The sequence below is a fragment of the Zootermopsis nevadensis genome, unplaced genomic scaffold (assembly GCF_977971745.1).
Source record: "Zootermopsis nevadensis isolate Lab colony 2312 unplaced genomic scaffold, Znev_1.0 Znev_ptg000015l, whole genome shotgun sequence".
Classification (NCBI taxonomy): domain Eukaryota; kingdom Metazoa; phylum Arthropoda; class Insecta; order Blattodea; family Termopsidae; genus Zootermopsis; species Zootermopsis nevadensis.
The window spans coordinates 8,103,059-8,124,112 of record NW_028259147.1 but is presented as its reverse complement, the minus strand read 5'-3'; the positions used below and the strand labels follow the sequence as shown (position 1 = coordinate 8,124,112).

The 21,054-nt window shown below is 37.5% G+C and overlaps 2 protein-coding genes across 11 annotated transcripts; one reads left to right on the top strand and one right to left on the bottom strand.

Annotated features, from left to right (window-relative positions):
- Position 1: 1 nt before the first annotated feature.
- Positions 2 to 14,783, bottom strand: LOC110833300 (scoloptoxin SSD14). 7 transcript variants are annotated; one of them, XM_022071201.2, is made up of 11 exons: positions 14,661 to 14,783; positions 9,625 to 9,782; positions 7,735 to 7,965; positions 7,426 to 7,646; positions 6,915 to 7,113; positions 5,962 to 6,162; positions 4,892 to 5,120; positions 4,116 to 4,306; positions 3,384 to 3,624; positions 2,706 to 2,819; positions 2 to 1,214 (listed from the first exon to the last, which is right to left on the bottom strand). In XM_022071201.2, exons 2-11 carry the CDS (start codon positions 9,636 to 9,638, stop codon positions 1,068 to 1,070), a joined length of 1,788 nt encoding a protein of 595 aa, XP_021926893.2. In that variant the 5' UTR covers positions 9,639 to 9,782; positions 14,661 to 14,783; the 3' UTR covers positions 2 to 1,067. The 7 variants fall into 7 exon arrangements, with proteins under 7 accessions (XP_021926893.2, XP_021926886.2, XP_021926887.2 ...); XM_022071194.2 differs by lacking the exon at positions 14,661 to 14,783 and adding an exon at positions 13,345 to 13,493; XM_022071195.2 differs by lacking the exon at positions 14,661 to 14,783 and adding an exon at positions 12,307 to 12,586.
- LOC110833307 (SREBP regulating gene protein) lies at positions 14,320 to 20,229 on the top strand. 4 transcript variants are annotated; one of them, XM_087349281.1, is made up of 5 exons: positions 14,320 to 14,592; positions 16,140 to 16,302; positions 17,978 to 18,129; positions 18,876 to 19,229; positions 19,710 to 20,229. In XM_087349281.1, exons 1-4 carry the CDS (start codon positions 14,566 to 14,568, stop codon positions 19,101 to 19,103), a joined length of 570 nt encoding a protein of 189 aa, XP_087205407.1. In that variant the 5' UTR covers positions 14,320 to 14,565; the 3' UTR covers positions 19,104 to 19,229; positions 19,710 to 20,229. The 4 variants fall into 4 exon arrangements, with proteins under 4 accessions (XP_087205407.1, XP_021926912.1, XP_087205406.1 ...); XM_022071220.2 differs by lacking the exon at positions 14,320 to 14,592 and adding an exon at positions 14,835 to 15,101 and having other exon boundaries at positions 18,894 to 19,229; XM_087349280.1 differs by lacking the exon at positions 14,320 to 14,592 and adding an exon at positions 14,835 to 15,101.
- The last annotated feature ends 825 nt before the right edge of the window (positions 20,230 to 21,054 follow it).

Here is a 21,054-nt window from a genome sequence, read left to right as displayed (position 1 = left end):
ATTGTTTTTTGTAATGTAAGTCATTATTTTTTTTAATGGTAAATGAAAATACAGGTCTACAGAAAGTAAATAACAGCTAGAAAATAAATAGTGATGGGACACATGATTAGATTTTTGGATCACAATTTGAAGGGAAGATTTTTGTGGAAAAACAGTGTCTCACAAGTGTACCATGCAAAGATTTTCCATAAAACTGACTTCATAAATACAATAGAGACATAGTTTGACTAATGAAATAAAACAGTGGATGATTAATTATCAGATTTCATTCCTTGTTAGACTACCATCATGGGTAAAATGGCTGACATGAGAACCTGGCCTCATCAATTTCTCTCCAAATTCTCTGCCTTGTTTGTATGACATAAAAGCAGATCAACTTTTGACGCTTTTAAATATTTTGTCTTACTCTCCACATTGAAGTAACAGTGACACTGATTAAAATCATTTGATGTGTTGTAGCATCAACTGAACAGCAGAAGACTGAGCACAGAATTGTGAAAAAGTCTGTATGGTCTCTGAGGATTGAAGCTTTCCCTTCAACTTCATCTAGGAAGCCAACCCTTCCAGTAAATCATAGCATGTATGGACACCCTTTGTGTGGCACACTTTTAGGTTTCTGAAGGATTACATTTTAGATTACCTGTTACCAGTCATACTACTAACAGAGCATGATACAGAATTAATACATTAAATTGCATCAATTACCATCATTTTGAGTGGTCACCATTTTATTTTCTAGGTTCCTAAAAAGAGACGCACAGTTTTTACAGATCTATTCTAATTCTAAGCTTCAAGACCCCTTGTCTAATGGCGATTTAGTCACGTTCCTGTCTCGCAAGTTCCTATGGCTACCAAGGTGGAACTGTTTATGACAGGAAATTAAAACATGCAGATGAAGAGGTCTCCAGTGTAAAACTGTTGCACTAATTGATCCAATTTTATAAGTCAGAAGACTTAATATTGATACCTGCAGGTGAATCAAGGAACAAACAAATGGGCAGATGCAAGCAGTTCAATAATAGGGTTATGCAGAAGAACCCTAAAACATGACAGTGTGAGATCCTTGTTCAGAATCCTGCAGTTATTCCTCCCCGTCGAAAATCTGTACTGGCATAAACTTTTCCACCTTTCCTTGTAATTCCTGTAACTGCTGAACCAGCAGACTGTAGCCTTTCTGTTTCATGACCAATTTCTTGTAGTCCTTGTACAATTTGCTGAAACAAAAGAACAAACAATGTATGATCTGGAGCTTTCATGGCAACTTAGTATAATGATTTCTTCTTGGGCTACCAGCCAGATAAGGTGGTTTAATGGAGAAAACACTGTTTCATTTTCGTCATCTTCAGGGTACTGAAGGTACAGGGAAACTTCAGTACCCTGAGGATGAGGATGGTTCTCAAAACATTGGTATTTTCTCCATTAAACCAACTTACATGGCTGGTAGCCCAAGAATAACTCATTAAACAAATAAATTAATATTAATGAAGACTTAACACAGTATATATGATTTGATTTGGTCTACGAGGTGCGATCAGAAAGTTTCAAGACTGCGCCTATAAAAACCCGTACACTTATCTCAGGTATTAAATTCATCCACCACCCTCGAAGTAGTTCCCCTGGGAGTGAACACAACGATCCCAGCGCCGCTGCCAAGCCTGGAAGCATCCCTGGAAATCTTTCTTTGTCAGCCTGTCAAGCACCATCTGCGATTCTGCCTGAATCTCTTCTATCGTCTCAAATCTCCTTCCCTTTAGCTGAATTTTCATCTTTGGGAAGAGGAAGAAGTCATACGGAGCTAAATCCGGCGAATAAGGAGGGTGCGGGATGACGGCCATGGTGTTTGAGGCCAAAAACTGCCGAACTTTGAGGGCGGTGTGTGCTGGCGCGTTGTCATGATGCGTCGCATGTGGAGTTCTTCCTTTAGAATCAGCTGACAGGTCCCATAGCCTATCCCAACAATGTCGCACAAGTCGTTGATGGTACGACGTCGATCTTCGTGAATGGCCTGCCGAATCTTCGTAACATTTTCGGGCGTTGTGCTCGAAGATGGTCGTCCAGAACGCTCGTCATTATCGACAGAGGTTCGCCAATTTTTAAAACGTGAATGCCACACAAAAGTTTGTGCCCGACCCATTGCGGACTCCCCAAATGCTTGCTTTAGCATTTCATAGGTTTCCGTAGCCGTTTTGGCGAGTCTTTGGCAAAATTTGATGCACACTCTTTGTTCATGAAAATCCGCCATTCCGAAATCGCAGGAGGGTCGGTGTAATGCACTACCAAAACGCCCGTAACTAAGAAACAAATGCTAATTCGATGATGCCGGCTGGCACACTGATTCACTATGAATGTAGGCCGCACCCCCTAGCGGCAGAAGCTCATACTACATCCGGTTCGCCCTCTATTGACACAGTCTTGAAACTTTCCGATCGCACCTCGTATACAGAATTATGAAGATTTCACATGAAATAAGTATAGTGTTCACCTAAGCAGTGAAATGTTATAAATAAATCTACTCATTACATCAAGTATATAAATTATAATACCCATTTGCAGCATATAAAGGCAAGAAAACATTTATGAACATTATATTCTTTCATGTGCCATTCCAAAGCAGTTTTACATTCAAGTATAATCCATGTCCAGTGTACCTTAACTCTGGTTAGTGGATGTGAAATTTACATGTAAAAAGCTTCTAAAGCACTTACCTGAAGCAATCCATATTCATACTGCAAATGCATAGGAAAGAGTTGATGATGAACCCTCGGTGCATCAATTGCTTCCTTTATATTATTATCAAACCACAGAACCTGCATTGCCACCTGTAATTATAAATGTTGAATACTGTCAAGTTTTGAATCGAGTCTCACAATTTTAAAACTCACGCAAAATAAAGTAATGTAGTATTGTGAACAGGTCTGCTAAACATTATAATCTACACTGTGAATGGGTCTTTTAACACATCATAATCTTTAAAATGTCAAAACCAATCAAATTAACAGTAGAAAAAAAAACAGTATACAGAACACCGATTGATTTCACAAATCCTCTATATTTAACATGCTGTTCCCAGTGTAATCTGTGGCTGGAAATAAACTGCTATTAAACACAAACTTTCGTCATATGGGACTAATCTAAAACTGTATTTCAAGTTCAATGGAAATATTTCAGGTTCTTATCACCAAGAGTATGATGAGTAGAATACTGAATCTTAATAACTTAGGAATTTAACAAAAATTACATAACTCTTAAAACACAATAACAGGAATTTAACAAAAATTACATAACTCTTAGAACACACAAACAATTTTGCCTAGCACAGAAAGAAACAATGGTAATGCATACAAATACCACAGCAGAAGAACAATTGTTCTGATAGTACATACCAAAGCAGTGGCAGTTGTTATTTTTGTTCCACCCGCTGCACCAGTTACAAGTTGCACATCTCCACTGCCATCAACACAGATGGATGGGACCATTGAAGATAATGGACGTTTCTTTGGCTCAATATAGTTGTTTGGTGAAGGTGGAACATCATAATAATTGGTGATATTGGGTGCTGAGAAGTCATCCATTTCATCATTAAGGATGATTCCTGTACTGACTGATCGCACCATTGCTCCAAAACTGCCCAATATCATGAAAGACAAAGAATCACTTAAATTCATATTTTGGAAACAAGAATATGGGAGTGTCAATTCAGAAAATCAGTCTCTCTTCTTCCAAGGTGAGTTTTAATGAGCTGTAAGATATCAAGTGACAGAGGAATAGAAATGGCAAGAAAGGAAATGACATGTGGTTTTGTACTAGGGGAATGCTGGAAGATGGACCCCAGAAAAAAAAGTTTATCCATGAAATTTTCTGAATATGTTCACTGTGACCATATGTAAAGTATGGAAACAAATTTAATTTCCTCCAAGCATTGTGCTACAGCTTGCAACATATTATAAGGAACTGGAGGATGTCGCTTGGAGGTAACACAAAATATTTCAATAAATGAGCCAGGACATTTGGAGCTGTCTTACTGATGGTAAAGTGAGTCTTCTTAGCTACAGGAGCTACTGTTACCAATGAATGTATTAAAAAATAGGTTATGTTAGACACCTGCATATACTTACTACAGATTGACAGTGCTCGTGACAGATACAGCATCACCATTAGGTGCCAAGACTGAAATGTGTGCTGTACCATGATCCTCAGGCATTACTACGTCTGCCCCATAATGCTTAGGGTCTTGCCACGTTACATAATCACTAATGTTCTTTCGGACAGCTTCTGCATAATCTTTAGACGTTAATTGCTTCACTAGCTGAACGTAACAAGAGAATAAGTTAAAAAGTTAAATTCAATGTAACATGCATATAAAATTATGCTCATACAACATGTGATAGTTTAAGAATATGAAGGTTTGTAACAAGCCTAATTATATAAAAGCTTAGACTGAACTGAAGCAATTGGTTTGGCTCCATGCACAGCCTTCAATGCATCGCTCATCTGTTCATCTGACAGCATGCTTGGTCACAATACATCCATCCGCACAATGTGTCAATTTCCACCTATGACATCCAATGATATTGCAGTGTTTTATTTTTAATCAAAGGTAACAAAGAAAGGCATCACTGTATATAACATGCAGTACTTTAGGTTAGATTAAGCATGTAAACCCAGTGTTTTCCCCCAAATGTTTAACAAGTCCAATATATCACACTCGACTTTTATGCTATGTAACGTGACCATAAAACCTCGACTACTTGTTTACAAAGTTCATAGTATGGGAGATGAAAATGTATATGGCCTATATACAGACATGAAGACACTGGATATAATTCTCACCTTCTTGCTGCCATTGAAGGAGTGGAAAAAGTTTATATATGTGGAGACTTATCTTCCTTACCTCATTAATATCAACAAAATCTGGATCTCCTAGTTGAGTTCGTTTTCCAAAGCCGTATTTGAAAGCCTCGGTAATCCTCTGATATGTTGTGACCTCATACTCATGAGGAACAAAGCCATTTAAAATATTGAGCATTAGTGCAAGAAGAACTCCAGAACCTGGAGGTGGCACAGTGTACATTGTAATATTGTTAATCATATTAACAGTTACAGGAGCAGCCCAGCTAACCCTGAAATGCATAAAAGTAGATTATAAATAAACAGGAACTTAATAATAGAGTTTACAAAAGTTTGTAGTGTGATTTCAGTAATGTATCTGAGTAATTATTAAATGTTCCATGTAAAAAGAGGTTTAGAACACATATGGGAGATCATGTCTGTCTCATGTAAAAGCTCTCAAGCTACCAAATACATTTTGAATATATTTAATATTGGAATTCTATACTAAAAGTTCATAAATAAATTGAAGTTTGGGTTTTATCAGACCAACATAACCTGTAAACATAATATATAGATGCCATTAATGTATACTTTTATTTAAACTAGTGTTTAATGTAGTTAATTTTAATTAAATAAAAAGTTATCATGTACTGTTATGTGAGATTTGATTATTTTTGCAAGAGTAAATTTCTGTTAGCAATAAATGAACACCAAGCCTGAGCAATAAATTAATATCAAAGCTGACGAGGCAAAGAAAATTGCAAATTTAAAACTACATTACAAAGTTACATATGGAAGGAAGTATGTGACCTGAAAGAAGTTCTCCAAGCTTCATTTAATGCTAATACAAATGTTCTTGGCTCTGTTTGTTAGTAGTTGTAATTAAATTACAACAAACACTGTACACTCATACAGGCGTTATTACATCTGATTATGTTTCCAAGAAGCCCTATCAAAAAGCTGTACCGTGTTTTTAGATATCAATAAACACTTTACAAAACCTTTTGAACTAATCAGACATGCAACTTTAGTTCACATTTAATCCTTGCATTTGTCAGAAATTTTAATTTGTTGGATAGTTTATTGTTACTGGTTTTCTCACATGAATACAAAAAATAACATTCTACTTACTGATACTCATTCATGTCTTCCTCAGTGATAATGCCACCCAAATCCTGTATGTCTTTAACAAAAGCTTCTGTCAGTGTACCATTGTACAGTACTGAAGCACCAGAGTCTCTAATCAACTCCAGCGTTTCAGCCAGTTTCAAGCGTTTATATGTATCTCCTTCTTTCCAGACATTGTTTGTTTCACTATTAATCAGAACTTCACTGAAAGAAAATCAGAAAGAAGAATAAAAAACATTATCTAAATTAAAGAAATAACTAACATCGTGGTAGCAGAAGTCTAAGATTAAATACTGCTAATACCAGACCCCCACCAATGAATATGATCCTGAGTAGTTCCCATCCTCGCAACCTGTCTCTGTATGATCCATCTTAATGTTACCATCCCATAACCTTCTCAGTCATAAGGACATTTCCCAAGAGTATAATGAATTCTTCATGGACTAGCAGCTGTGTCAGTTGGTTGAAAGGAGAAAATCCAGCATTTCAGAAACAACCTTCGTCCACGATAGGTAACCGCTCATCCGACATTAGTTTAGTTTTAGTTAATTAATTCTGTATATTTAATCTTATCTCTTTATAAGGTTATGTGTCTTTTATACCAATTTATGGTCTAGGGATGGTCTAGAATGATCTTTCAAGTCTTCTGCTGGCCTTAGGCAAGTCTAAAATGCATTTCTGATGTCAGGGCACCATATGGCCGGTTTAATGTTAACTACAAACTGTAGTAGGGGCCTGGTATACTTCACTTTACAAAACTGTAAACTTTGGCAGGTGAAGGCTTCAGTCTATGAACAGAAAGAAAGTCTTCATCAACGTGCTTGGGGAACGAACCCAGAACCCCAAAATAAAAAACCACTTGTGCAGTTTGACCATATACCACCTACACACTTCCACAGCACGAAGCTTATAAACTTTAACTTAAACTATTTATTAACTGTGTTTATGTCAGTCACCGTAAAGTAGGACTCTGCTTTATATCTTCCTCCTTCTCCTTCAGCAGCCTTGCTAGGTACGCAGTAACTGTTATACCCTCTCTGCATAAGTCAATAGTTGGTTGCACTAGTTCCCTCCACTCCACATTACCACTTTTGTATTCTTTGTATGCTTCCCAATATCCCATTAATTCTCCTGGAACTCCTACAGCCAGTCCTCCTGAAAGACAATTAAAAAAAGTCATACAGTACTTATCCTTCTATACTGCATCTGAGAATTTGAATAACTTACTACTTTGTTTGTCCTCCATTTTTGGATCTCAATTACATGAATTATTCCGTGATTTAAGGAAAGAATAGTCCCTCCTTGGTCAATATTATTACTTAATTCTGTGTTACTGATTGATGCATACATCATATAGCCTACCTTGGATGTGGGAAGACATCTTTTCATTAACCAACTGCGAAAGCAAAATCACAAATCATTTTAGGCTTCTCACTTTGCCCTCTTTAAAATACTAAAGATACATACCAACTGTTGAAAGTGTGGAATTCCCATTAAACATGGTCTTATTAGCAGCTTTGGGGGCAACTTCTCGAGCATTCAAGGTCTGAACATTTCCAGTGTCTCGTTTGTAGATAGTCATCAGGAAGCCCCCACCAAGTCCCATGCTTTGAACACAAACAACGCCTTCACAGAACAAAGCAGCTATGGCTGCTTCAACTGCGGAGCCATTCCTCATCAGAATATTCCTGAAAGTGTTAAAAATGTTTATAGCAATTAAGGAATTTAACCAAAAAACATTTAGGCATGTTATTCCTAAAACCTCAGCTTACCAACCTGCCTATTATTGCACAAGGGTACCCATTTGTAGTCACCGCTGCATTCCAGTAAATCCCCAGTTCAGAATCTGAAGGTGGAAGAGGCCTTGTTGGGTCTGGTGGGTTTAATGGTGCTGCTGGTGTTTCATCGTCAGATCGAAGGCCAAAATACAGTCCGACAGCAAGCGCTGCACCACAGACGATAAACACAGCACCAATAACCACCAGAGACTGTCTTCTTATTCCAGATCTGCAAGAAAGAAAGATGTCAGTAGATAGCGATTCTGAGTGGGTATTTTGTATGTGACCAGGTCATCTCATATTATTTAAAAAGAAGGTTTAAACTACAGAGACTAGATAGTATAATATGAGATAGATGGATGATAATGAATCAGTAGGTTACAATTTGGAAGGAGATGTCATGGTCTATTTTAAGGTGCTATCCCAACATCTGCATGAAAACAGATTAAGAACATATGGAGCTATACCTCCACTCCGCTAAATGTCCGCAAAGCCTGGTGTTCAGTTAAGCACAGGGGCAACTTTACCTTTGCACTTCTTTCTTTCTTTACCTGCAGCACATGTCAATTTGTCAAAGACACATGATGGCACACCAGAAAATTTCTCTATATGGCCATAAATACGTATTTACATATAAATCCTTGCCCTATAAGAATGCAGGTGAGTGAAAACAAAACATAACACATGTTGAATTAAACTACTGTTGATGAACAGAATGTGTGTGTGTGTGTGTTATTAGGAATTCTAACTACAAAAGACAAGACATTGATTTCCCTTTCTAACTATAACATGCGAATATATAATTTCTTCTAAAAATTCATGGCAGCAGAAACCTTGTGGTGGTACAATGGTTTCAGAACACTGGTCTAGTATATATCCACTATAGATGACACTCAAATTTATTTTTACATTTTTCTTCAGAGTCCAAGATTCTCATACAAGAATATGTGGCACAAGTATAGACCTCAAGCTCTACAACTTTCATAGGAGACACTTTTGACAAACATAATTTCTAACTTAGTGTAGTGTGGTCTCTATTTTGTGTGATATGGTTTGGAAACTTACTGGGTCTTCCTCGAACGACCGAATCGCCAGACTATTTTGCTGTCGGCTTGTGCGTGCTAAACGCAGCATCTGCCGAGGAAAATTAGTGCCGCCTAGCGCTTGAAATGCAGCGCATTATAAACACATATGTGCATTTCTGAAAGTAAATACTTTGTTTAAAAGACTCACCATCTCAGCAGATGCTCAAAATGTCTCCCTTCTGCTCTTAAACACATTTCAAGACTCTTGAAAACATTGCTTGACACTAGTTTCAGTTCAGTGACATCGATAGATGTAATTGCTTCACGAATGGTTTGCTTAAGTTCATCCAATAAACTTCTGATCGTGAAGGGGCACTTCAAAATTCTGTCTCGGATTAATATCGCTCCAGTACCTGTTGTTTTGAGTATACTCGCACCGCTCGTATTTAATCGCTCACGTAGGACACCGGGTAACGCAAAGTAATAATAATAACGGGCTGTGTGGCTGGCCCGTGTGACGCGTAAGCAGCTGCTGTCAGCATGTTTTTATCAAGGCCGGGGAGGCTCGATTCGGTCGTTCGAGGAAGTCATGTAGTTTTACATTTGCAGTAAATGAACATCAAGGGCAATGTGGCAAGAAAATTGAAAAAAAAAAAAAGATCAGTTTTCTGGGCTATTGCGCCATATAAAAGTTTACCGACGTTACTGAGGTGCTTGCCACCTTCAACGTCAGGGCGGTGAAAATCGTATACTTCGTTTAAATACTCACTGGAATTTTCGTCAGTGAGGAGTGAGTGAAGGTGTGTTGCTGCAACAAAACAGGTAAACAATGGAATGCAACCTCAATGAAAACTTTTTCTCACCTCTTCAAGAACATGATGCCTGTATGCGCTTCATAAACTGGATCAGCTGTTGAGGATGTCCGCTACATCAACAGTAGAGCAGAACCGCCTGCGACTAAAGGCCGAAAAGCCAGGATCAGGCTATGTCCGTCCTACGGTTGCTTGTAAATTCGAACCATCTAGAATAAAACGACATCCACACTTAGAAGGAAGTAAAAGCTCCGTAGCTACCGCAAATCGCCTACGCAAGCTGCACACAGTCAACATGACTGCAAGAAAAATCTGCGCATGGCATTCACGGTTCTTGTTATGTAATGGCCTGCAGTTTCTTTACACCTTGAGCAAGGCACTCTGTTAGAGAGAACTAAAAGTTTCTACTCCGTTATAATACACGAACGTCCTTCATGCGATAAGATCCCTACCTGTTGTTCATCAACGCCCCTTCCTCACAACCTATTTCCCTGTCTGCCTCATTCTATTATTCCATCTCCTCGGTATTACAATTGACTTCAAGTAACACTGCCACACGAAGCTGTGCATGAATTTCCTCCGTCATCTTAGCTTTATGCAACTCAAATTAATTTTTCTCATAAACTCGCCTCAAGCCAGGGAGTGACAATGCACGTTGTATGCATACACACACAACGTGCACGCTGACAAAATCTCAAACAGGATTACATTTTACTAAGCCACATCGTGAAAATAAATTTGCAACTGTGACACGCAAAGTTGTCTATTATGGACAAGCAAATAAAGCTAAGAATTCCACAACCACGTTCCATTCATCACTTAATTTTGGTCCATATTTCGCTTTGTTAAACCTTGACACAACACACCACTTTTCTCCACACATCTGTAGTCAGGCATGGCACAACCTCCATACCAGATTTTATGAATTTCCGTCCAGGCATTCAACAGGAAAAGTTAGTGATGCACATGCGCAGAGATTCACGGCATGTGGCTTCATAATCATTCCACTTCATAAAATCCCAAACCGGTGTGATACATGCGCACAGCTCGTGTCAAATTCCAGTCATTCCATTTTCTGTCTTTGTCCATAAGGACGTTAAGATACAAGCAATACGTGTTCAGAGAACTTCTACGTGACTTTATTAAGCTTTTAATAAAGAGATAAAGGCAGACACTGTGCAACAGTCATGCAGGTGGCATGCAATTAAAAGAAATAACACGAATCAACGTTTCACATCAGCTGACCTGAGAAACAGCAACGTGTATCATTAGGAGGCATCGTCTTTCCCAGCAGACAAAGCATTACTGGCAATTTACTGGTGGCAGTTTATAAAATTCGCCAAGCAGGTTTGACATTTTCGTCCTTTCCATGCAACGTGCACATGACAGGCTGTTTTGATTAGATGCACTGGCCTTCACGGTCAGTTTACTTATTGTTCGAGCGTTCCACATTCTTGGAATAGTTTAAGCTAAATTATTCGCGACTTGTTACGAAATATTACATTACAATGGCAGAAGGTTCAAGTAAAAACGAGCATGGAAATGGTTAATTCGGCAGAGTTACGGGGTAATCTGATTGAGACTTTTATTGATTTTTCAAGGATTCTCCATGCGAATGCCGAGAAATTACTTTAAGCAGGCCAAGACAGCAGCCTTCAAATTTTTATCCATCCGACATTCGCATCCCTTTATTAATAAATATCACAATAATTGGAAAATTAATTCAGAGAAGCTAACAATTACTTAAATCATCAAGATATTTCGTGTTGTTACGGAACTATTCACAAAATTTCATTTTAGAAAGCTGTCCTCAGCCGACTTTATTTTATAATAAAACAAAAACCTAAGGATTTATCATTCCACTAACTAAGCCGACAGGGTTAAAAAATGTGGAAAACGTTTCTGTTGAAAAAAGTAGTGTAAAGTTTACTTAATTGAAATATCAAACTACAATGTACGAACTACAGAAATTTTTCGCATCCAAGCAGAAAAAGTTATTAAAACATCCTAAAATATCCCTGCATTTGCTGAATGAAACTTACGAAATGACAATAATAATCAGGATACCCGCTAGAAATCTCTTCTTTCATACAGCGTTATAGTGGCAACCCACTATAATGTACTTAAAAATTAGACCCAAAGTCGAAAAGCTGTTGTGATACAGAAACAAAGCAAGAGCGAAGAGTTGTACACTTATAGAACATGGGCTATTTTCCATACGCGTTCTTTCGCATTTTGCATGCCTTAATGCAGTTAATAATAAATAATAATAATAATAATAATAATAATTTACTGCAGAAACAAAACGGACGTTGCAATGCTAATCGACTGACAAATATCACACTGCAACAAATTATGTATTTGCATTCTGTGACAGTCACCATATCGGAAAAAATATTCCAAATAAAAGTCGTTGATACATCAAGAAATTTGTTTTTCGAGCAGTTTCTTTCAAATGTGACAAATTACATATAATAATGTGGGATTCGTATACATCTGGGATTATAAACAACCGATACTATAGACTTCACAATTTCAATGTTCAGCGAAATCCGTCGAGTAGTTTAGAAGATGAGAAATGACCCCTCCACCGTGCCAGTGGGCAAAAAACTCATGAAAGGACACGTTGCCTTTAATTATACCATAATCCACTAGATGACTAGACGTTTCTCTTCAGACGACAAAAGCTCAACCTGATAAGAACTTACTAATGATAAAAAACTAGTAACTCACACTTTATCTTACTTAGCCTCTATCATTCTTTTCGCTGTATTTAAGTACGTGGTTTTCACAGTATACAGGTCACACGTATGTCATCAAATTGGAGATTGGTTTCAGATAATGCACTGGAAGATTGTAGAAGGATAATATGATGACTTGCGGGTTATCAGCCCAAACTGTAAATATGTACTTGCTAGACAAAACCAGAAGGATGTACTGTGCCACTGTGAGGTAATCTTAAAGCTGTATCCATTAGAACACATGAAAGCCTGTTGTTCGTTCAGTGGTTGTGGAACGAATGCTTTTACGATGGGTCGTCACTCACCGCAAAATCTTGCGCATGCGCGTATATCAAATTCCTAGCAGGGATTTTCTCCTGGTCTGCGGACTGCACCCATATTCTACAAACGCATCCTTCGCTATTTGCATACATCACTGACCTTAATGTTAATTTACTGCGAAAGCAAAGATATTACTGCCAACCTAATCCCATTAAAACACTGCACAGAATCATAAAATACGCTCTTGTAATCCATTAAATATTTTTTTAACATCGAGAAATGTTTTACACAAAAAAAAACAGAACTTGCGCCACGAAAAAAATATTTGTATGATGAGCAGTTTTATTTAAAATTGTCAAAGTTCTGTTCGATCTTCATTAAAGTGTGACTTGGTCGATATGAACCCAAAATTAAATTCGCCCAAGTTTTGTTGCAGACCCCATTAATAAATTTAATCGAATAAGTCAAGTAGTTCTAAGAGATAAAACACGTATGACCTCTCCATCACGCGCCCATGTTCTGAAATTCGTGTCCTACATGAAACTGAAATCTTACACTACACCGCATTAAAATCTAAAATATTTTTCAATGTCGCGAATATCTAGCCTAACAAATTGTAGAAGAAATCATCTGGTTGCATGCAATAGCTCAATGAAATATAGCCTAAATTCACAAGTGGAAGACGCAAATGGAAACTGTGTGTACTGCATTCTTATTGACAACGTCGAACATTATACAACTGTTCCGATGGAAGAACAAACTTACTTACCATATGCCTTCGTGTGCACGACGGAGATTAAATAGCAAATGATCTGTTTCACCGGCTGACAACTCACACAAAGACAAAATCGTCAGTCAGCTGTTTGCATTAGAACACTGTGATACCCGTGGTGGGGATATCTAGATACTCGTATTTGTCTGTCAACACAGAAAACAAAACCATAGGTAATCCTGCATTTTCAAGGGCGACGTAAAAGAATTCTGACAGTCTTGCCATCATTCCGAGATGTATTTCACACTAGCTCATGAATTCAGTTTAACGTGGGGCGGAAATAATAACATAGAACCAAATTCTAGTCGGCTACCAGCACAGAAATTGTGTTGGGTCTCATTGTAGCAGGGCAGGCCTCACTCACTCCCTCTGACGTGTAGGATATTCTTTGAAAAGTCGATTGTATACTCGGCTTGTAAAAGAATAGCCCACATGTAAAATGTGCATAAAGCAACTGTTTACACTAGTAGGATATTAACGCCAAGCGCGCTTCGACCTTCAGCGTGAGGTCGAAACGCGTTTGGCATTAATACCTTACTAGTGTATACAGTTGCTTTATGCACATTTTACATTCCAATACACTACACGGTATTCAAGGTTTTAAGAATAGCCCACATGCCTTATGGAACCCGAAGGTTCGTCAACGTATTCACAAAAGCCCGCCACCGGAATCTATCCTCAGCTAGCTGCGTCCAGTTCGCTCCGATTCGTATCTCCCATCTTAAAGTCATCCTCCCACCTACGCCCAGGCCTCCCAACCACTAACCTGCATACTTTAATTGAATCTCATTCCTGATACCAAATGAGTAGCGAATATAAATTGCTATCGGACATGAACTTATTAACTGAAGGACGTTGATGACTGAATCAGGCCACTGTGCAAGACGCAACATCCAGTGTGTCAAAGCGCTCTGTTCCTTGGCAAACAATGTGCAACAGTGCATATAGACCTAAAACACCATTTGGACGGAGTCTGATTCTTGTGTTTGGCATATTTCACTGGCCATAAAGCGTTGAATGATAGATTCGAAATGAAGCGGTTCTAAACCATTATCCCAGCAGTTGCCTTGAGCGTCTCCGGCAATCATGAGAAATCTCAGACAAGACAGCTGGTTGGTGGTTACTATATCAACGAGGCCAAATGAGGCTCAGTATACTGTATGGTTCTACAGGCTGTAATGGGAACCCCACCCATTACACCAAACTTTATCGATAGCAATGAAACCTTGCCCGTTTAGAACAGTGGTACGTGATAAAGATGAGTGATTTGTTTCACGCTCAGGCCACTTTACTACCATCGGGGAAATATTTACCTGATAATCATTGAGTAGAAGACTGCTAGATGTTCTGTACGTAGCATGGCAAAAGCTGTTTCGAACTTACAAGATTTCATAACGCTTACATCAGCTGAAAACACCACGAGCACGAAACTTTACCACCTTACATGAATATTTGATAAAGACGCCGACGGTCCACGGTCATCTGGACTGCTTAAGTGTTTGTACATTTTTAAAAGCAATGAGTGCAATGGTTTAGAGATACACTTTCAATGGAACAGGTTTTATATAAACTATTTTAGTTGAAGTATATTACTGTGGATGGTGTTAAATGATGAAATTTGAATTTGAAATTTGTTACTGCACGGTATTAAAATGTGGGCGGCGTTTTTAATGAGAATACTAAGAAAACGAATAGTTCTTGGAGTAATATTTGCATTGTCATTAACATACTGTATTTTGAGTTTTTTGCGTGAGGTGAGAATTTTTGTGCATATGACCACTCCGTAAAGTAATCGACATACATTTGAACAAACTGTTCATACTTTATCTAGTATACCCATCTGTCTGTGTTGACACCTACCGAAGATTAGACGTAGAGGTTATGTTCCACTCCTGCTTCACAACAGCTAGGCCAGGGGTTCAATACGCAAAACCATATGGGTACATGAAATTAATGTAGTCTACTTCAGTTTCGCAAAATCGGTGTTGTGATAGTTTAATAAATCAATCACAATTCCTAATTCTGATTCATACCAACCAGCATAGTCAACCTAGTTTACATGTGCTTCAAAGTTCTCATTATTATAGTACAATGAAAAGTGTTTTATCACCTTCTTAACAGCATTGTAAGTCACAGATATTGGAATTGTGTTGGACTTAGTTAAATATATTGGTATTAGCCATCTTCTTACAAATGAATTGTGCTGAGAGTTGAGATTACAAAAGGGACAAGTGCTGGAGAAGTTTCTTTTGTTTCACACTTACACAAGTGAAACAGTTTTGATAAGATGGCTGTCTTCTGGGTTGTAGCACTGTGTAGTCAAAAGTTCACCAATGTTCTAGATGTCCTTGCTGCCCCCATCATTTGGGCTGATGATGGAGGTAGCAAGGACCTCTTGATACATTGGTAAACTTCTACTCGACTACATGGTACCCAGAAGACAGATCTATGGACTCAATGTCGTGGAAACCTCGAATCCTACTTAATTTTGCAGTAAATCTCATGACCACTGATACATGCTAAAGGAGCTAAAATTTATGGTGGCTATTCTAAAGTTGTTTCACATATCTAGGTTGTCATAACTGAAGCCAACTGTCAGTAATGGTCTTCTGGGTTGTGATTCCACATGGTCTTGTGGGTGGTTACCAACACTTTGGAGGGATGTTGGTATCTGCCTGTAAGACCATGAAAGTGATGTCAAAACCCAGAACAATGTAACTGACATCTTCACTGACATGAGAACCTCAAATCTGATATTAATGCTATATACATTTCAACATTTTCTTTTATAGGCTGATGATTCCCTTGACAATGAAATAGAAGCTGTTCCAATAAGAAGGTTAAATCAGCAGTTCTTATGGCATTCTGTTAAGGATGATGTAAATAGTTCTAATGTTAAAGTGACAACATGCAGAAATTCAGTGCAAGGCAAAGTTCTAATTGTAGATGACAGAGGTAAATATTAGCCTGCTGGACATAAATAAATATTATGATCATTAAATATGGCAAATCCTTTCAAACTGCTGCATGTTTCCTAAACTCATACACAGGTCATGTTAAAACTGGTCTTCTGAGCCCTTTCAAACTTTTGACTCATTTCTTATTTCCCTCATGTATGCTACATGCCCCCACCAGCCTTATCTTGCCACCCTAATAACATCTGGTAAAGAGTAAAAATTATGGAGCTCCTTATTTACTATTTATCAGCTTCCCATCTTGTAATCCCTCTTAGCTCAAAGTATTCTCCTATGCAACCTGTTCTCAAAAATCTTCAATCTTAGTTCTTTCCTTAATGTATGATACTGATACTTGTGAGCTTTATTAATATTGATAAATCATTTACCCCACCACAAATTAGAAGAAAGTAACAAATTCTTAGGGTAGTGGAGGTATGAACAGGAAGCATTTTACACATAGCACCAGGTACAAAGTTGAGGTATGGATATGATACAGACCCAACATTCAGAAAGCTTAGATTCCAAGGTTGCAAGATAAGTGATCTATAAATATAATAGCTTTATTATAGTGAAACTTCTCATATGTATGCAGAACTTCACAAAATACCTCTTATATTAATCCTCTAGAGCCAAAGCCCATGTGAATAAATGTAAGAATTCAGTCCATACTGCAAAGAAAACATAACTCTTCACCATTACAAAGATCAACTAGTTTATTCTGTTTAAGGAAATAATCCATTTAGGCCAAGAATCATGCAGCACCATTAATTACAAACTGCAGACTTACTGATTGTTAAAGGTGGTGGTACATATCATAACCATTCAACTTTGAAGGGTTAATCATGCTCTTTTCTTGGGGGAAAAGAAAATACAGCATTTCTGCTTCTTGCCCCATATTAATTTGTTATTCAGACAAACCACATGTGATGCTTCAGCCTAATAGTAGCACAAAACCTCTGCAGTAATGTCACTGAAGGCTGGAAGTCTACTGTCTTGCACCTGTAGACTATTGTCCATCTTCCATACAAGTTTCATGAAGCAATTCATGAGATGTTAGAAATTTTCTTTTTCCAAGACATGTTTATTAGCCTTCATTATTAATTGACCATGTTACATAGAGTCATCAACAGCATAAAAGTTTCCACTAAAATCTGCCCTACATTTCTATTAGGTTCATGTAGGAAACTTACAATACATAAAAGAACAAAACAACAGACAAAAGATTGTCCTGTCGCCTCTCTTACCAGATTACGTTATTCACCTTTTAGTTTCATTACAGCAGTGCCAGGGACCAGGTCTGTGCTGTGCGCGACACCAACAAGCTGTCTCATATTTTAGACATTGCCCTGCCTCATCATGGTTAGGAAGTACAGTTTGACTTCAGGCATGCTTTAGTGCTTTCTACCTTCAAAATACATTCCCAGAAACTACCAACAGTAATTTTGATATCTGAAAACTGAATCAGTATTATTTTAAAGAGAACAATGTCTTCCATATTACCATTTGATGCTATATAACTTATACTGATGGAAAGGTGTTATTAAATAATCCATGAATCAAATGAGTACTGCATGATGCTTGAAGTAGGTACTAGAAACCAGACTTTCAATAGCTGTAAGAAATTTCTTTTGAATTTTGTTTAATTATAAGACATGTTGATGTGCATATTGCAGGCTTTGTTTGCTTTCGAACAGACGTCTTGTCTAGTGGCTGTTGTAATACAGATTCTGAAACTACAAAACGATATTCGTGTGAAACTTGCAAAGAAAATGGATGTTGCAGCATTTATGAGTATTGTATATCATGTTGCTTACATCCAGATAAAGTAAGTATAAGTGTAACTATAATTTTACATGGCAGTATTCTACTTCCTGTTTCTAACCAATATGGACTGAGGGTGATCTTAGACCAACAAATTTGGATTGAGAATTACACATATGCTACTTACTATGTAATTTTGTGCACTTTCCTTCCTTAGCTGATTAGAGACCTTGTTTTGCAATCAAAGAAAACAATGAGTATGTAGACTTAAAATTACACTCACACTGGGGTTAAATTTGGGGAATGATTGTTACCAGTAGATTCAGAATGTCTTATCTCCAAGGAACCTAGAGATGCCCATAAAATTTCCATGGTATTGGAGATTATTTGCCATCGATCATAAATAATTAAATAAACCTTCTGCGCATAAGTTTGTACCTTGTTTTCAAACTTACGTTAGAAACAACTTTCTATTAGTACTGATTCTGATATTTGGCTTATACTCATATTACACTGTACAGTAGATTAATTAGTGTATTGTAAGTCAGTTCAACTAAAGCAAATGTGACTGTGTCCGAGATTCATACAATGAAGGCATATGGGGGAGTGGAGGGAAAAGTCCATACATGCTTAACCTTGGCACTAAATGGAGATGAGTAGCCATCTTACAACAGGTAACCCCCCCAATACCCTTTGGATAGGCTAGGTTGGTTCCAGTAATTCTGGTTGTGATAAAATAAGCTGTGCACCTGGAAGTTAGTAGGTTAAGAAATATTTATGTTACAGATATCAATCATAATGTGAAATAAGGTTTTTCTTTTTTCACAGAAAAATTTATTACAAAGTGTGTTGGGAAAAGCATCAGAAACATTTAATGTCCTGTTTGCCTCAGTGACAGACCATTTTGAACTTTGCTTAGCAAAATGTCGCACAAGTTCACAGAGTGTACAGCATGAGAATTCATACCGTGATCCACGAGCAAAACATTGCTATGGTGAAACCCCTCCTGCTGCTGGAGAAGGACCTGTCCCCTCATGAGACTTGTCATTTTTGTTAATGTGTGTGTGCATTTTGACTTGTAAGGTACATGTGTATGCAGAACTTAGGAAATACACATACATTCATCTACGTGTCTGTGTTGAATGAAGGAAGAATTTGTGGATGGTGAGTAGAATATTACAGTAGCATAAAACATAAACATCTGCATACCTGTAATTTCTTTCTGATTCTGGCAGTGTAAGGACATTACAACATGTGGGACTTCTCAGCTACTAATTCCACAGAAAGAAATAGTATAACATTAAATTTATTTGAACAATTTAATAAAAATATTGGTCTTGCTATGGATATTTCTGTAATCCATATGTATTAAATAGTGTTTACATAAAGAAGGTACACGGATGCTGAAAGATGCCTGTAAAAATAAAATTACAAATGCTGTCAATGTGGATAGTTTACAGGGATATTTTTTCCAATGAAAAATGAGGGTTAGTGAAACATGCACCAACATTCTCCAGGCATGCACCCATAGCATTCCAGGTTAACTTCTGATGAATCAGTACATATACTTTTCCTCATAATACCTCCTCAGACCTCAAAAATACAATTTTGGTTGATCTAACACAATTAATTTGTTGCTTACAGAAACTTATGAGCATCAGATACAATGCAGACTTAAGAAACAGGATTTTGGCCTCTTCAGGAATGCTACATGTGGTGGAAAAAACACTGATAGCAAGATGAAGTGACTTTTCAATGATTGTCAGTGTCTAGTTATTTCTTCATAACTTTTCATGTGTCATCTTCTCCTTATAATGGATATTTGTGTTAGAGATGTAAGAAATAAAATGGTGAGAGGTGTAAGCCGATTGTAGATACAAACTTTACAGTGTATAAAGAAAGAAACAATAAGTTATAACATGGGTGAAAATGTAATTCAAGAGCATAAAATTATGTTGAATAAATGAGTGTTATGGAGATCAAGGAAAGGGTGAAAAGACTAAGAAAGAGATCACTTAAAAGTAATCATAGGAAGAGTGAATAAGGATACATTTCTTTTGGGAAGGCAAAGAAGCATGGAGACATCAGTGGATGTTAATGAACTATGGAAAGTGAATATATTGACTGTTCATTTGTAAATAAACATCTATGCAATTACAATAAGCATCTTCTTTTTTATTCCATCTGTAAAGGCAGCACCACTGGCCTAATTTAAATGTACCAGTGACTAACATTTCAGTTTCCCATTTGAAACATCATCAAAGTTCCTTGTGGTTCCATAAACCCTTTCATCATTCTACAGTTACAAACTGTTCCCACATTCAAATAATCTGTTGTTATTATCCATGGACTATGGTATCTGCAACTTGTCAGTTTACTGCTGCTTGTTCATGGAAGCAGTGGATCAAGTGGGCCAGTCTTATGTCTTGCTACAAGGAAGTTTGAAAACAGTCTAAATGTTTGAGTGCCTTGTTAATGCATTACCCTCACGTACAATATGGGTATATTAGTAGTTCATGTTCAAAAGTTGGCAATATGGATGGGACTGTTAAGTGGTCAGCCCTCCCTTACCCACAGCCCCTAATGTATTTTGGGATAACAAACAATAGGCAAGCTAACAAGCAGTCAGCTGATGGCCACAGAAGACTGTGTTATGGAAAAGTGCTGTATTACCTGCAAATGAGACTAAAGAAAATTGCCTAAAACTCTAGCATCTTTCTTGTAATGATATCCTAAAGATGAAGTTCCCTTGTTACACTACTTTACCACCCCCTCTACAAAACCTGAGAGTACAGGGTACCTATGTTCAGTCGAACAGTGTGCTGCTGACCTTAGAATGTGGTCAGTTGCACAGTGAAATAACAAACAGTACACGATTCTCTTCAATATTCTATGAAGTGTCTGTATTTTTCTGATAATCGATTTTATGCTCTGAACACAGAAAATGAATCTTATTCTTTCATCTGTCAAATGGTTCAAATCTGATAAC